The 16,182-nt window shown below is 38.4% G+C and overlaps 1 protein-coding gene across 1 annotated transcript in view; it reads left to right on the top strand.

Moving 5' to 3' along the window:
* ppp1r9bb (protein phosphatase 1, regulatory subunit 9Bb) overlaps positions 1–16,182 on the top strand; it is a 42,496-nt gene that overhangs the window by 18,741 nt on the left and 7,573 nt on the right. The window contains exons 3-10 of the mRNA XM_023286396.3: positions 3,491–3,623; positions 7,204–7,324; positions 7,606–7,710; positions 11,502–11,634; positions 14,580–14,732; positions 14,969–15,022; positions 15,102–15,331; positions 15,417–15,513. Coding sequence (XP_023142164.2) covers positions 3,491–3,623; positions 7,204–7,324; positions 7,606–7,710; positions 11,502–11,634; positions 14,580–14,732; positions 14,969–15,022; positions 15,102–15,331; positions 15,417–15,513 — 1,026 coding nt within the window. The remainder of the gene's footprint in view (positions 1–3,490; positions 3,624–7,203; positions 7,325–7,605; positions 7,711–11,501; positions 11,635–14,579; positions 14,733–14,968; positions 15,023–15,101; positions 15,332–15,416; positions 15,514–16,182) is intronic.

Here is a 16,182-nt window from a genome sequence, read left to right as displayed (position 1 = left end):
GAAATGATACAGCTCAGAGGAAATGCTGCGGACATCTCACTTGAAACAGTCGATAAAAAATGAATTACATGATGTTTGCGTTGAGACGGGCGGTCAGCTGCTGTCAAAGCTGCATCTGCACACATTTCCACAACCTCTGAGTGTTTGTCAGGCTGCACTGGAAAAACTCAAACTCTTACCAAGTCTGTTTGTCTTGCTTTTAGTCAAAATGTCTCATCCCACTTGATTTAGGATAAATTCACTTAACAAGAGACATTACAAGATGGAGGGACTTGTTTTTACCCTCCTCTTGCCCTCATTTACAGACACCAAAAAATATTGTTGCCTTGTCTGAAAAAAATACAAAAGTTCAGCAAAAAAAAAATTCCCCAAATTTCTGAAAATTTGCAAAACCTTCAGGAAGAAAATTACAATAATTCCTTAAAAGTTTCCCTTAAAAGTTTTATTTAAAAAAAAAAAAAATCAACCAAATGTGGCAAGAAAATTCTTGTAAATATTTTCAAGAAATGAGTAAAAATCTTCCACAAAAATCCTAAAAATATCTAAAGTGATTCCATACATATCAGTAAAACTTCTAATATTTTCCTGAAGAACATTCACAGAAAAATCAACCAAAATCCAGTGAAATTCGCTTGATTTTGGCAGATTTTTTTGTGAATGTTCTTAAAAAACATTTTTAACATTTCTTTTTTTCCACCAAAAAATGTTCAAAGATTGCCCAAAAATGTTGAAAATGTGGACATAAAAATATATATTTTTTTCCACATTTTCAAACTTTAAAATGGGTCAATTTGACCCGCAGGACGACACGAGGGTTAAGACAATGCATCTTAAATATCTTGTTAAGTCAAACAATCTTCATCTTGTTTTGAGTTGAATTTTACAAGAAACAAGGTTCATTTTACTTTTCATACATTTTTCAAGCTGGGATGTTATTTGTAGAAGCTACACAATCTTGATTTAAGAAATAAACTTCACTTGATTCAAGTAACTGCATTTTATTGGAAAATCACCAATTAGTTCATATTGTCAAGTTGGCAAACGTGTTGCTGCAAATTCAAAAATAAATAGTTGATTTCAATACTAGACATATTTACATGGAGTAGAGTTATTTATAAATGAGGGAGGAAGAACCATGGTCATATTTACAACTAATGTATTTTCAACCAACTGTATGCAGACGGATATATGAAAATGATTAAATCACACTTTCTAATCTGGTTTCAAGGACAAGCTGGTCTTAGATCTAGAGTCATGTCACTGTTATACAAGCTGAAATAAGTAAAATACATCTTACATTTTGTACTCAACATGAATGTTTAAAAAGCAAATGTCTACTTTTGAGTTAAAACCAGCTGCTTTTGGACATAGCTGGCTGACCCTAAAACGCAACAAATGCTGTCAAACACGACTAAATATTTGGATTTCTAGCTAACAGTGAGAAGACATATCTGAAAATGCTTCAATTAAACTTTGTAATCTTATTTCAAATACAACATGGTCTTAAATCTAGAGAAGTGCCGCTATAATACAACTCAAAATAAGTTCAATACATCTCAAATTAGGAGGTTACATAAAGCAAAAATCTATTTTTGAGTGAAAACTACTATTTTTTAGCATGTCTGGCTTATTTTAAGACTCCTATGCTTGAAAATCCTGGTAAAATATAGCTTAAAATAAGTTTTCCCAGCTAATTTTAAGATCTCAATATTCTAAATATCATATCTTATTTCAAGAAATGTGACCAAGACGTTTTTCACTTGTTCTATTGGCAGATTTTTTCATTTATTTCAAGGTTGAAGTTCCTTGAAATAAGTTTTTTTCTTGTTTTGAGAGGGGCATTTTTTCCGATCGGTTTAGAAAGCAGAAAAATGTGGAGAATTTCAGGATACGTAAAAACCAAACTGCGAGTCCTTGAACCTGCCCTGACATAGCGATGAGAACTGCTGAACCTCTTTACTGAATACATCACATCTATTTCCATTTGTATTAGCTCAAGTATTTATTCGCGATTTAGATATTATAAAGCATTCAGCCATGTTTTTACTTTCATTTTAACAGCTTTTTGAGTGTCACGTTTGTTCCAGCCGACATTAAAGACGGCTTCAGTTCATGACACCAAATCTGAGCCTGATAAAGAGAAAGAGCGACGTCCCGTGTGTTTCTCTGGATGAAGCATGGAAGCGTTCACTAGTCTGATGTGGATTTGAGTCTAATCACATTCAGTCGTGTCACAATCGGCAGCTTTCTTGTAAATAATCATGCAGTTTGTCAGCGTTTTGCTCGCTGGTGCACGATTGAACGCGACTCGATGAAACACTGAACCACTAAGTGAGTCCCCCGGGGCAAAAATTCTGTTTTCAGTCGCGGTTACTATATTTGGAGTAAATGCAAAAAGATGTGCAGATATTTTGTACACTTGTGTTATTTCTGCAGTTACTTACTGGCTTTAAGCTGTTAGCTAATGCTATGCTAGGATAGCATAACTACAGCGACGCTATTGCTAACATAAACAGAAAGGGAATAACTTAAGCTAGGTTAGCACAACTTTAGCAACGTAAATGAAAAGCAGCGAAGCACACGTCGTGACCCACGGCAAAGAGGGTTAAACTGTAACAGGAGACACATTGAGCCATTGTTAATTTCACAACGTGGTTATAAATTTACCTGTCGGCTCCTCCTGGCTCCGCCCACTCCTGTATTGTAGCCTGGCTGTAGCTAACTCCTGTAATGTTTGCTGGCTGTAGCTAACTCCTGTAATGTTTGCTGGCTGTAGCTAACTCCTGTAATGTAGCCTGGCTGTAGCTAACTCCTGTAACGTTTGCTGGCTGTAGCTAACTCCTGTTATGTCGCCTGGCTGTAGCTAACTCCTGTAATGTTTGCTGGCTGTAGCTAACTCCTGTAATGTCGCCTGGCTGTAGCTAATTCCTGTAATGTCACCTGGCTGTAACTACCTCCTGTAATGTTTGCTGGCTGTAGCTAACTCCTGTAATGTCGCCTGGCTGTAGCTAACTCCTGTAATGTAGCCTGGCTGTAGCTAACTCCTGTAATGTAGCCTGGCTGTAGCTAACTCCTACAGAAGGCTTCACCCTGCAAGTTAACGTGATTGGTTGCTTAGGTTTGTGATGTAAGAAACTTTGGCTGTCTGGATCTGCGAGGTGGAAATCCTCAGCCATGACTTTGGTGGCTTATTTCACTCATGATATTTCTTCTAGCATATGCACTGTTTGCACATTTTAAAGGACGTTTTCAAGGGGAAAATCTGACTGGAAGGGGTCTCCGGCCAAGAAAGTGAAGTGTTTTTTTCTCAAAATGTTGAACTGTTACTTAAAAAAAACTAGGACTTCACAAATATACCAATTTTGAGAAAAAACAACAAGCTATCCACAGTCAGAAATGCTGTGCAAACATTTACAATTTCCTTTTCGTGCTTGAGCGAGAGGTTTAAGTGTGATTCTCAGTCTGATCCAGAATCTGTCTCCTCCCGTAGGTGTTTGCCACCTACCCCAATGAGGACTACGACAGACGCAATGAAGACGTGGACCCCATGGCGGCATCTGCTGAGTACGAGCTGGAGAAAAGGGTGGAGAGGCTGGACCTGTTCCCCGTGGAGCTGGAGAAAGGTACTGAACATTATCAAGTAGTGAAGAAGCATTTCCAGTATTTGAAACTGCTCCAGGCAACAGGACTGGAAAAATTGCTCCTCTCAAAACAAGGGAAAAAAACTTATTTCAAAGAACTTTACCTTGATATAAGTGAAAAAATCTGCGAACAGAACAAGTGAAAAATGGGTTGGTCAGATTTCTTGAAATAAGATATATTTAGAATATTGAGATCTTAAAATTACCTGGAAAAAAATTATTTTAAGCTATATTTTACCAGGATTGTCAAGCTTAGGTGTCTTAAAATAAGCCAGATATGTTAAAAGAAATATTAATTTTTCACTCAAAAATAGATTTTTTTCTTTCATGTAACCTCCTAATTTGAAATGCATTAACCCTCCTGTTGTCCTCATTTACAGGCACCAAAAAATATTGTTTCCTTGTCTGAAAAAAAAACAAAAAAACAGCAAAAAAAATTCCCCAAATTCCTGAAAATTTGCAAAACCTTCAGGAATAAAACTCCAATAATTCCTTAAAAGTTTCCCTGAAAAGTTTTATTTTTAAAAAATCCCCCAAATTTGGCAAGAAAATTCTTGTAAACATTTTCCAAAAAATGAGTAAAAATCTTACAAAAAATATCTAAAGTGATTCCATATATATCAGTAAAACTTCTAACATTTTCTTAAAGAACATTCACAAAAAAATCAAACAAAATCCAGTGAAATTCTCTGGATTTTGTTTGATTTTTCTGTGAATGTTCTTAAGAAACATTTTTAACATTTCTTTTTTTCCACCAAAAAATGATCAAAAATTTCCCAAAAATGTAGAAAATGTGGACATCAGAAGTTTCACTGTGAAAATATTTTTTTCCACATTTTCAAACTTTAAAATGGGTCAATTTGACCTGCAGGACGACACGTTTTCTTCAAGTTTCAAGTTTTCTTGTAAAATTCAACTCAAAACAAGATAATTTCAAGATTGTTTGACTTAACAAGATATTTAAGATGCATTGTCTTAGAACAAGTCCCTCCATCTTGCTGAAATGTCTCTTGTTAAGAGAATTTATCTTAAATCAAGTGGGATGAGACATTTTGACTAAAAATAAGGCAAATAGACTTGGTAAGATTTTGAATTTTTACAGTGCAGTATTTTAAACTGCTCCAGGCACCAGGTGACTAATATCAGGAAACAGCATAAGGAATTTTACATTCATTCGAAGGTATTTGATGGATTAACCTCACACTGGACGGTTTTATCACGCCTTTCCGTGTATATCTTTGACGACGAATTGAAAAATCCTACATTTAGTTCTGTAAAAAGGGCCTGCATTGTTCAGCAGCTGCCTTCTGCCAGCCCTCCTGCTTCCCACAAGGCAAACTAAGTGCAATGGTGCAAGTTCTTCCTCCCATCTCTCCCTGTGAGCCACAACATCCCTTCGACATTATGCTGCATTAATATATGTATACAAGACTATATTTAGAGTTGTGTACAGGGCAGGTTACAAGGTATACCATATGTGCCCATACACAGTAAATGATGCACTGGTGTGTGTGTGTGTGTGTGTGTGTGTGTGTGTGTGTGTGTGTGTGTGTGTGTGTGTGTGTGTGTGTGTGTGTACTGTCCTAATTAATTTAATTACAATTAAACAGCAGCTCCAGTTAGAAACGGACTCAGACAATGAATCTGCAGCCTCAGCATCTTCCACCTCAGGCAGGAAATCCAGGTGTTACATCGATTCTGATCTTAACTTTCAAGTCACATTTACAGACGTTAACTAAAATAGCGTTTTATTATTTCCAGACCACATGAAGGTTGGATCTTTTTTTATCCGCGAGTTACAAAGAAGCTTGTGCGTGCTTTTGTTGAAATCTGAAATGAAAAAAAAATAAAACTCACATCATTCCTGATCAGTACATGGCCTCCAGTTAGTCCTGATTTGAACCTGCTGTTATTAATCCAACGCTGTGGACGCTTCTGCCCTGTTAAAATGCTGATTGTTTAACTTTACTCTTTGTTTCTGCTTTGAAAACATTTAACTCTTTAAAATGTCTTTTCTTGTAGTTTTTCTTTGAGCTGCAGTTTATTGTTAAGCCTTATGTGGGAAATCAATTTAAAGGTACCCTGTGGAGTTTTTTGGCCACTAGTCGCACTATGGAGTTGTATTTTTATGAGCAGCTCTTTTGTTACCGTTGGCGTACGTTTGTCCTTCTGTTAATCTGTCTGTCTGTCTGTCTGTCTGTCTGTCTGTCTGTCTGTCTGTCTGTCTGTCTGTCTGTCTGTCTGTCTGTCTGTCTGTCTGTCTGTCTGTCTGTCTGTCTGTCTGTCTGTCAGTCAGCAACATTACTCAAAAACAGTCTATCGGACTTAGATGAAATTTTCAGGGAAGCTCAGAAATGACACAAGGACCAAGTGATTAGATTCTGGCAGTGATGCAGCTTATAGTCTGGATCCACGGATTTGTTATAGATTTCTGTATCATTGCAAGATAGCGGCATGGAATCACTGTAACCATGACAACAAATGAACACTATGTCGGCTGCCTGCTGACGATCACATGATTGTGATCCTACTATGAATCCACCGCTGGACTTATCCATGAGACATGATACAACGACTGAGCTCTCTCAGTGCTGTTCTTGTTTTGTTTGTGTCGTGCATGCAAGCAAGTAGGAAATGCATATTTCTGCTGCTAGTTTTCATGCAGTTCTGCTCATTTACAGTTGATGGCAGTAGTGTTTAAAGTCATGCTTGAACATAGAGACAAAGGCAGTAGCCATGCTTTTTGTCAAGCTAATTTGAAGTGAAATTTTTGAAATATTGCAACACATTAAGAAAAGAAAATGCATATTTCTGCTTTGACTGAATAAACTAGGCTGCCTAGTATTGTCAGAAGGTGGCGGTAGAGACTACATTACACCTTAAACACGGTAGAGGAAGTTCTAGACAAGAAAACGGGTGCATTCCAATATCCACATCCAAAGTAGAGGCGGCATAAAAAAGCTTTTGGCCACCACTGAGAGAAAAGTGGAGATAAGTTTTCAGTCAGGCAATGATCTCTATGTCAGAGCTTATTTAGAAAAGGTGTTTTGATCTCCTATAAAGCACATTAACTTTTTTTTTCTCAAGCAAAAGTAAAACCATCTTGACAAAATCTATTTTATTCATCAATTTCCTTTAAATTTGCTGTTTCCATAAGCTTTCTCTAATGGGATTCTCCAAAATGCATATGAAAATATGCCATGGAAACAGAAACGAGTGGTAGCAATCAAAGATGGATGTAAACAAATCAAAAATCGATAATAATTGGCTTTGTAAATGTTTTAAGAAGAAGCAAATGCACTGTGAGGCATCAAGGACACATACTGTATAATGTGCTTTGTTGAGTAATGTTGAATTTAGACTTTGTTTAGAAGAAAAATCCACAGGGCACCTTTAAGTAGGTCTCATCTGTGATAAAGGGAAGTAGGTCTTTCTGCCAGAGGTTCATGTAGGAGTTTATGATTAGCAAACACACAGCCTGCTCATGCTTTACTCAATTAAACTCATCAAACACTGTTAAATATGGATTCCAGTGTGTGACAGCGAGTCTGCTGTGTTTCAGATGGCGATGGTCTGGGTATCAGTATCATTGGGATGGGTGCAGGAGCTGACATGGGCCTGGAGAAGCTGGGCATCTTCGTCAAGACGGTTACAGAAGGAGGAGCAGCGCACAGGGACGGCAGGTAAGTTAGTTTACACTTCAGCCTTATGAAAAACATCCAACAGAAACATATCAGGTCAATAGCTCACATGTCATCCTCAGTAGTTGTAGTTTTATTTCTTAAAGCGGATGCTTCATTGTCTCACTTGCTTATTTTGATTCTTGGCAACTGCAAACAGACCTCACTGCCAAGAACAAGAGCTTATAAATGGAGTTTCTGGCTTGTGTGGGCTCAAGTTAAGAGAGAATGAACAGAGACCACAGAGGAATTATTTCTGAGAACATCTACTCCGTCTCCTCCAGGATCCAGGTGAACGATCTGATTGTGGAGGTAGACGGGACCAGTTTGGTGGGAGTCACCCAAAGCTTCGCCGCCTCCGTACTCAGGAACACCTCAGGAACCGTCAAGTAAGAGTCACTGAAATAATCACAAATCATTCACCGTCATTTTTAATTTTTTTGCTATCGAGGAATGGAAATGCTGATCAGTTAGGGGTCAAACGATTTGTTTTCAGCGCCAATTCGCTAACAATTTAACCGATTAAAAACACGTTAAGGCAGGAGAGGAGGGAAATGTATGGTGGATTAGCTGTTGCACGGCTGACTGATTAAAACTGTAGTGATCTAAAGAGGCGGTCAATCTGACTACCAGCACTTCCATGTTGGCGAACAGAGAGGATTGTGGTAGTTTATTTAGTACAATGCCACCATGACAGAGTCTCCTCTGACGCTTAATGTCCACCGGCCAGATTTCTTCTCTTGTGGATGTGCTAAAATAAGCTACGATAGTGTCACTGTGGACTAATGAAGGATTATCTATGCTAGCAAAGCATTAACCCTCCTGCTGTCCTTATTTATGGGCACCAAAAAATACTGTTTCCTTGTCTAAAAAAAAAAAAAATCCAAAAATTCAGCAAAAAAATTCCCCAAATTTCTGAAAATTTGCATAAACCTTAAGGGAGAAAATTCCAATAATTCCTTATAAATTTCCCTTAAAAGTTTTATTTTCAAAAATCCCCCAAATTTAGCAAGAAAATTCTTGTGAATATTTTCAAAAAATTAGTAAAAATCTTCCAAAAAAAAAATCCAAAAAAAATCCGAAGAGATTACATATATATATCAGTAAAGCTTCTAATATTTTCTTTAAGAACATTCACAAAAACAAAATCCAGTGAATTTTGCTGGATTTTGGTTGATTTTTTTTGTGTGTTCTTAAGAAACATTTTTAACATTTCTTTTTTCCACCAAAAATATTCACAGATTTCCCAAAAATGTTGAAAATGTGGAAATCAGAAGTTTCACTGTGAAAATACATTTTTTCCCCACATTTTCAAACTTTAAAATGGGTTAAATTTGACCCACAGGACGACATGAGGGTTAAACTTATTTTGAGTTTACTTTGTAAAATTCATCTCAAAACAAGATAATTTCAAGATTGTTTGACTAGACAAGATATTTAAGATGCATTGTCTTAAAACAAGTCCCTCCATCTCCTGAAATGTCACTTGTTAAGAGAATTTATCTTAAATCAAGTGGGATGAGACATTTTGACTAAAAATAAGACAAATAGACCTGGTAAGATGTAGAGTTTTTGCAGTGCAGCTATACTTTCTGCTTGTGCTAATTAGTAGAGGCTAGCATAGTAACCCAAAAATGGAGAACATCCATCCATCCATCCATTATCTATACACCGCTTAATCCTCACTAGGGTCGCGGGGGGGGGCTGGAGCCTATCCCAGCTGACTCGGGCGAAGGCAGGGGACACCCTAGACAGGTCACCAGTCTGTCACAGGGCTACATACAGAGACAAACAATCACTCTCACATTCACACCTACGGGCAATTTAGAATGATCAATTAACCTCAGCATATTTTTGGACTGTGGGAGGAAGCCGGAGTACCCGGAGAGAACAAATGGAGAACATTCCCTGTTAAACATTAGCATGTTAGCATCATCATTGTGAGCATGTTAACCTGCTGATATTAGCATTCATCTTTGAGCCTCTCTGTACGTTTCTTTCTGCAGTCGTCTTGTGGTTTTCTGAATGCCTTCGCTGTGACCACTACATGTGTTTTGCTTCGCTTCCGTCGGTGCAACTTGCAGTGACATCCAGCATTCTTCCTCCTCGAGATGGTTTCCTTTTGATATATTTACCCACAGCCCGTCTCACACGCAGGACCGACTCGGCCACATCCTGCCCGTTCACTTCACCAGACTGTAGATTTATATCTCAAGTCTCACAGGGTCATGATTATACCCTTCAAGCACTGAAAAGCTCCTTCTTGGAGACGTTCTGAATGAGATTCCACAGGAGGGCTGCAGGAAAACACAGTTATCAGTAACCAATACAGTTGGCATCAAAATGTTAAAATGCCAGAGGGCTATTTGCAGCTCTTCTGCTCTTTGGGGTTTGGGAGATCCTTTTGTCAGCTGAGCTCATTCATAATTCAGGGTTTGGTGGTCAGCGCTGTTGGGATAATTGTTAGTGTTGTGTGACTTGTGAAGATCAGAGGCCTCCATAGATAGCTCATACATTATGGATCTGCTGCAGTGACGGCGAAGGGCAATAAGAGCTCCGACCTAGTCATAAAAAAAGCAGACAAATAGGCTGGGACAGGATGTGTGTTCGCGGACGTTTAATTACCCGTTAAGCGCTGCAGAAATTGAAAGGCTGCAGCGGCTGGCTTAATAACCGTCTGTGGCTTCGTCATGATTCACCGTACTAGGTCTCCCTGTTTACTGCTGGCTGTAATTGGACGGAGGCTCAATCAGGAAACTATAATGAGCTGCACAATGAGCTAAGAGAGAGGCAGGGTTGAGGGTTTGATTTCTGAAGAGGCTCTGTAGAGGAGGCTGGTAAACAGGAAGCCATAAGAGCGAGAGCACATTCCTGACTGCATTAATACGTTACACTACAGCCACTCAAGACGGGTGTAAGCAGTGTGTTATACATGGAAACACTCTGTAGGTCCACAAGGAGCTGCTTTCCATGCTCTTCAGAGGCCAACATGCATTATTTAGTGTCAGGGATAGACTGATTATCAGCCTGGCCGATTATCGTGGCCGATATTTGGCAGTTTTGCGATTATCGGTATTTCTATTGGCTGATTACTGATAAATGAAATGCTCTACTTCAGGTCTGATGAAGCCTCCTGTCTCTGTCTCGTCACCTTGTGGTCTCAGAAATGTCTCTCAAGCAGCAAAAACTGAACAAGACACACAAACCAGGAAATTAGCTTCTCACAGTGGCTAAAGCTATGCTAACGGCTAGCGGCTACGTTAGAAGGCAGCAACAAACTACCCCGAAGCAGAATCTGGAAAACAAAAATTATTAATGCTTCAAGATCTTGACCTTAGTGGGCAACAAAAGAAGAAGAGACAGTGAAAGATGAAGCCTTTTTTATTCCTTATAGAAGTGAAACCTGACCAGTGTTTCCGCATGACGACTGTACATACAGCACATACACGGTGTACGTTAAACCGAAAACCGGCTTGTGTTCAGTTCTGACGTAACGGTGAAACGACCGAGGACCTCCTGTACCGTCATCAGCTTCAACAGATGCTTTAGACTTTATATAAATGTGTCTTGTTTATATAACAGTCAATCTGCAACCAGTGGCTCTGCAGAACATTTGAAGAATTTGGAAGCAGAGTGGTCTAACCCACCTTCTGTAGTTTTTGAGAAAAATGGGTTCAAAAGTTTTGTGAATTCAAGAATGGTCTAACATTCGAAGTGCCACTGTGACTATGTATTTGGGTTGTGGGTTAGACCACTCTGCCACTTAAATCTAGACCATAAAATGTTACAGAAATTATATAAAACTCAGTTTAGATTTTTGTGGGTCAGTGAGGGGGTCAGTTGTGCTTTTTGATCTGAAAGTTCCCACAGTTGATACAGCTGAACGGTTTCACCTGATCAATCTCAGCGGATTCCACATAAACAGATTTACATCATCAGTTACAGCCATCCTTATTAATGAAGAATCCTAGTTATGAATGACAGGTTCTCTGCTATCACATGCTGTTAAAACATAACAATCAACATATATCAGCGGCACATATCGGTTATCAGCCTCATCAGATCACCAACAATCGGTATCAACCATGAAAACCCACATCTGTCGATCCCTATTTAGTTTACACATATAGTATGAAACCATAACAGATTCTGAATACGGTTGGGTTTTGTCCACATCCAGGTTTGTGATCGGGCGGGAGAAGCCGGGCGAGCAGAGCGAAGTGGCCCAGCTCATCCAGCAGACCCTGGAGCAGGAGCGCTGGCAGCGGGAGATGATGGAGCAGCGCTACAACCAGTACATGGATGAACAAGAGGTCAGTGCCACAAATTAGCGCTCTGCAATCAGAGATGGTGCAACGTCACACATGCTCAGTGGAGGAGTGAGGGTTGTCATGCTAATCCTCTTCTCCCATCCCCCTCCACCTGCATGCACACAATACTGCAAATTAACAGATTTTTAAAGATTACAAAGAATGTTTTGAGGCTACTTTCTTGCTTAAATACTTATTATTCCATGATCTTGCACCAGAATGCCTTTAAATTTAAGTACGAATGTACAAAACTCGGCACAAAGAGCAAATACATGACTGAAAACTGACATTAAAGTCACCATTCCAGCTACAATACTTCTTTAACCCTTGTGTTGTCCTGCCGGTCAAAATTTTTAAAGTTTTAAAGTTTGAAAATGTGGGTAAAATATATTTATTTTCACAGTAAAACTTCTGACGTCCACATTTTCAACATTTTTGGGAAATTTTTGAACATTTTTTTTGGTGGGGAAAAAAATGTTAAAAATGTTTCTTAAGAACATTCACATAAAAATCAATCATTTTTTTTGTGAATGTTCTTAAGAAAATATTAGAAGTTTTCCTGATATATATGGAATCACTTTAGATATTTTTAGGATTTTTTGGAAGATTTTTAATCATTTTTTGAAAATATTACAAGAATTTTCTTGCCAAATTTGAGTTTTTTTTTTTTTTTTTTTTTAAAATAAAACTTTCAAGGGAAACTTGAAAGGAATTATTGGGATTTTCTTCCTGAAGGTTTTGCAAATTTTCAGAAATTTGGGGAATTTTTTTGCTGAATTTTTGGATTTTTTTCAGACAAAGAAACAATATTTTTGGTGTCGGTAAATGACGACAACAGGAGGGTTAAAATGTGTTTTCTTGAGTCCTTGCTTGACCCTCTTGCTTCCCCTTTAGGATTATGAAATTTATCTTGGCACCATCATGGACAGCACTGACCATCCTCACTGTGGTGTGTGTGTTCTATGTGTGGTGTGTGTGTGTGTGTTGTGTGTATGTGGTGTGTGCTTCTGGCAAAAATCCACCCCGTTAAATCCCGCATGTTCTATCAGCACGATCAAACAATAAGCTGAGCTCCGAAATGGGGACAAATCGGGATGATTCAGATTTCGCGGCCTCGCTTTGCTTTCTTAATTGTGTCTCGGCTTTTTCCTCTGGTCTGACGGAGTGTGTGCTGACAAACTGGCCTTTTGGTTTCACTGCAATAGCAGGGAGGAAGTTGCCCCATCCGTGAGCATGCTGAAGGATGGGTGGTTCTTGAAAAGCGGAAGAGTTGTATAATGGGAAGTGCATGGGGCGATTGGGAGTTTTGCACCACCTAGAGGCCATTTGGTGGCACTGCATAGAAGTAAATACAGTAAAATGACTTTGTCTTGTTGGTTTCTGTGACATTTTATCCAAATATTGAACAGTAGTCCTAAAAAAGTCAATCTATAGCTCCAAATACCTCTTGGAAACCAGTAATCCATGTGTAACACTGTGAAACACCAGAGGGAGAATAAATCTAAAATTCAGAATAGCAAAATAAGGCAATGACAGAAAAGTGTCAGACATTTTAAATCTGTAACCATCGAATATTCAACTTGACTTTTAACAAATTATACTGGAAATCAAATTGCAATTCAATATTTTCCACAAACTATTCAGCCCTTGTCGGTGGAAATCACTTTGTCTTGCATTTTTCTGTTACAATAAATATAAAAAATGTTATTTTTTTCTCATTTATACATAACATACCTCCAAATACCTCTTGGAAACCAGTAATCTATGTGTAAAAACAAACTTTTAACATTGCAGACATCATAAAAACATTCATTTACTCTGGGGTTAAACTGTTGTCAGTGGTTCATTATACTATATAATCAGGGACAATAAAACAACGCCGTCGTAAATACATGTAACGTGGAAACACCAGAGGGAGGATAAGTCTAGAATTCAGAATAGCAAAATAAAGGAACGATAGAAAAGTGACAGACATTTTAAATCTATAACACATCGAATATTCAACTTGACTTTTAGCAAATTATACTGGACATCAAATTGCAATTTGGTATTTTCCGCAAACAATTCAGCCCTAGTCTGTTGAATTACTTTTTTCTGTTATAATTCGTCCAAACATTGAACAAGAAATATAAAAATGTCTTTTTTTTCTCATTTATGGATGACATATGTCCAAATACCTCTTGGAAACCAGTAATCCATGTGTAAAAACAAACTTTTAACATTGCAGACATTACAAAAAGACTGAAATTCAAGTTTCTGTCTAATTGTCACTTGTTGTGACTGTAAATGGTCGATTCGCCTGAAAAACAGATGAAAAAGAAAAAGTAAGTTTTATTTCAAGGTTTAAGGTAATCTTTAGTATCGCCGAGGAGCTGTTTGTCCTACAGTCAGCAATACACAACTTTACCACAACAGATAAGATATAACAATAAAATTAAACAAGATATAATAAAAACACAAAAAAATCAACCAAAATCCAGCAAAATTTGCTGGATTTTGGTTGATTTTTTTTGTGAATGTTCTTCAGAAACATTTTTAATGTTTCTTTTTTTCCACCAAAAAATGTTCAAAGATTTCCCAAAAAAGCTGAAAATGTGGACATCAGAAGTTTCACTGTGAAAATATATATTTTTTCCACATTTTCAAATTTTAAAATGGGTCAATATTGACCCACAGGATGACATGAGGGTTAAAAGGACGACAGTAGGAGAAATAAATAAGTTTTTAGGTGTGCTGGTTTTATTTCCACTTTATTTCTACTAACCCTTATTATCTGGAGCAGAGTCTGAGTTCTCAGTATCTAACATTTCTTCTGTCACCTCCCTAAAAACGGAGCTGGATGGAGTTTTATAATGATACTAAAAAGAAAAGTTACATGTAAAATATTGTTCATTCTTGACTGAAACTCCTCTGATTCCCTCGCCTCGACCTTCCTCTGACCTCTGCAGGGCGGGGAGTATGGCACCGACGAAGAGGAGGATGAGGACGAGGAGGCCAGTCCGCCGTATCCCAGCGCCATCGAGGTGTTTGACTTGGCGGAGAACGAGGACATGTCGCCCCTGGAGACGGACCCTGAGAAGCTGGCCCATAAATACAAAGAGGTGAATCCTTAAACTGGAGCGTCTGTTCTGTAATCACCCTGATGTAGCTAACGTTAACACACACTGGGAAAAAAAGCCCCTCTAAAAAAAAAAACAAGAAAAAAAAGCTTATTTCAAGGAACTTTTACCTTGAAATAAGTGACAAAATCTGCCAATAGAACAAGTGAAAAATGACTTGGTATGATTTAGAGTTTTTGCCGTGCTTGTGTTTAAAACCGTTTCTTTCTGTGTTAAAGCTCCAAATAAAGCACGCCGTGACCCAGGCCGAGATCCAGCAGCTGAAGAGAAAGGTACAATTGAATTAGGAAGATGTTTACTGGTTATTTTCTAAGATCTTGGGACTGAAATGGATGCTTTATGTGTTTCCAGCTGCACCACGCGGAGCAGGAGAAGCAGCGCTGGCGTATGGATAAAGCCCAGCTGGAGCAAACCCTGCAGGAGAACAAGGAGCGCATGGAGAAGCTGGAGGGCTACTGGATGGAGGCCCAGAGCTTGTGTCAGGCGGTGGACGAGCACCTGAAGGAGACGCAGTCCCAGTATCAGGCCCTGGAGCGTAAATACAGCAAAGCCAAACGCCTCATCAAGGAGTATCAGCAGAAGTGAGATGCTTTAGCTGCACATGTGGAAGCTGAAAGAGCTGTGATGTGTTTTAGGTTGGAGCTTAACGCTGTGATGTGTCCACAGGGAGATCGAGTATCTGAAGAAGGAGACTCAACGTTGTGCACAAGTCGGGGCCGAGGCGTCTCTGCTGAAGGAGGAGTCGGGGCAACTTCAAGAGCAGGTATGGAGGGGAGGTTGGCTTTGATGTGTCTGAAAATGTGCTCAGGTGTCACATTTATGGACAAATAATTAGTGCAAAGTTTCTATATATGCAGGAATCATTGTGCTGGGCAGATGTTGCTGAAGAAGATGGTGACGTTAAAGCCTTTAGTTCACTGGAAAAAATGCCCCTCTCAAAACAAGAAAGAAAAACTTTTTTCAAGGAACATTTACCTTGAAATAAGTGAAAAAAATCTGCCAATAGAACAAGTGAAAAATGGCTTGGTAAGATTTCTGGAAATAAAATATGATATTTAGAATATTGAGATCTTAAAATTAGCTGGGAAAACTTATTTAAAGCTCTATTTTACCAGGATTGTCAAGCTTAGGTGTCTAAAAATAAGCCAGATATGCTAAAAAAAGAAAAGGCAGTTTTTCCACTGAAAAATAGATTTTTGCTTTCATGCAACCTCCCAATTTCAGATGTATTGAACTTATTTTCAGTTTTCTTGTAAAATGCAACTCAAAACAAGATAATTTCAAGATTGACTTAAGATATTTAAGATGCATCGTCTTAATCCTCCTGTTGTTCTCAGTTACGGGCACCAAAAAATATTGTTTCTTTGTCTGAAAAAAATCCAAAAATTCAGCAAAAATATTCCCCAAATTCCTGAAAATTTGCAAAACCTTC

This window comes from Amphiprion ocellaris, chromosome 18 (genome assembly GCF_022539595.1).
Source record: "Amphiprion ocellaris isolate individual 3 ecotype Okinawa chromosome 18, ASM2253959v1, whole genome shotgun sequence".
NCBI classification, from domain to species: Eukaryota; Metazoa; Chordata; class Actinopteri; family Pomacentridae; genus Amphiprion; species Amphiprion ocellaris.
Note: the sequence above shows the minus strand (reverse complement) of the source record. Positions and strands in the feature narration are given on the sequence as shown.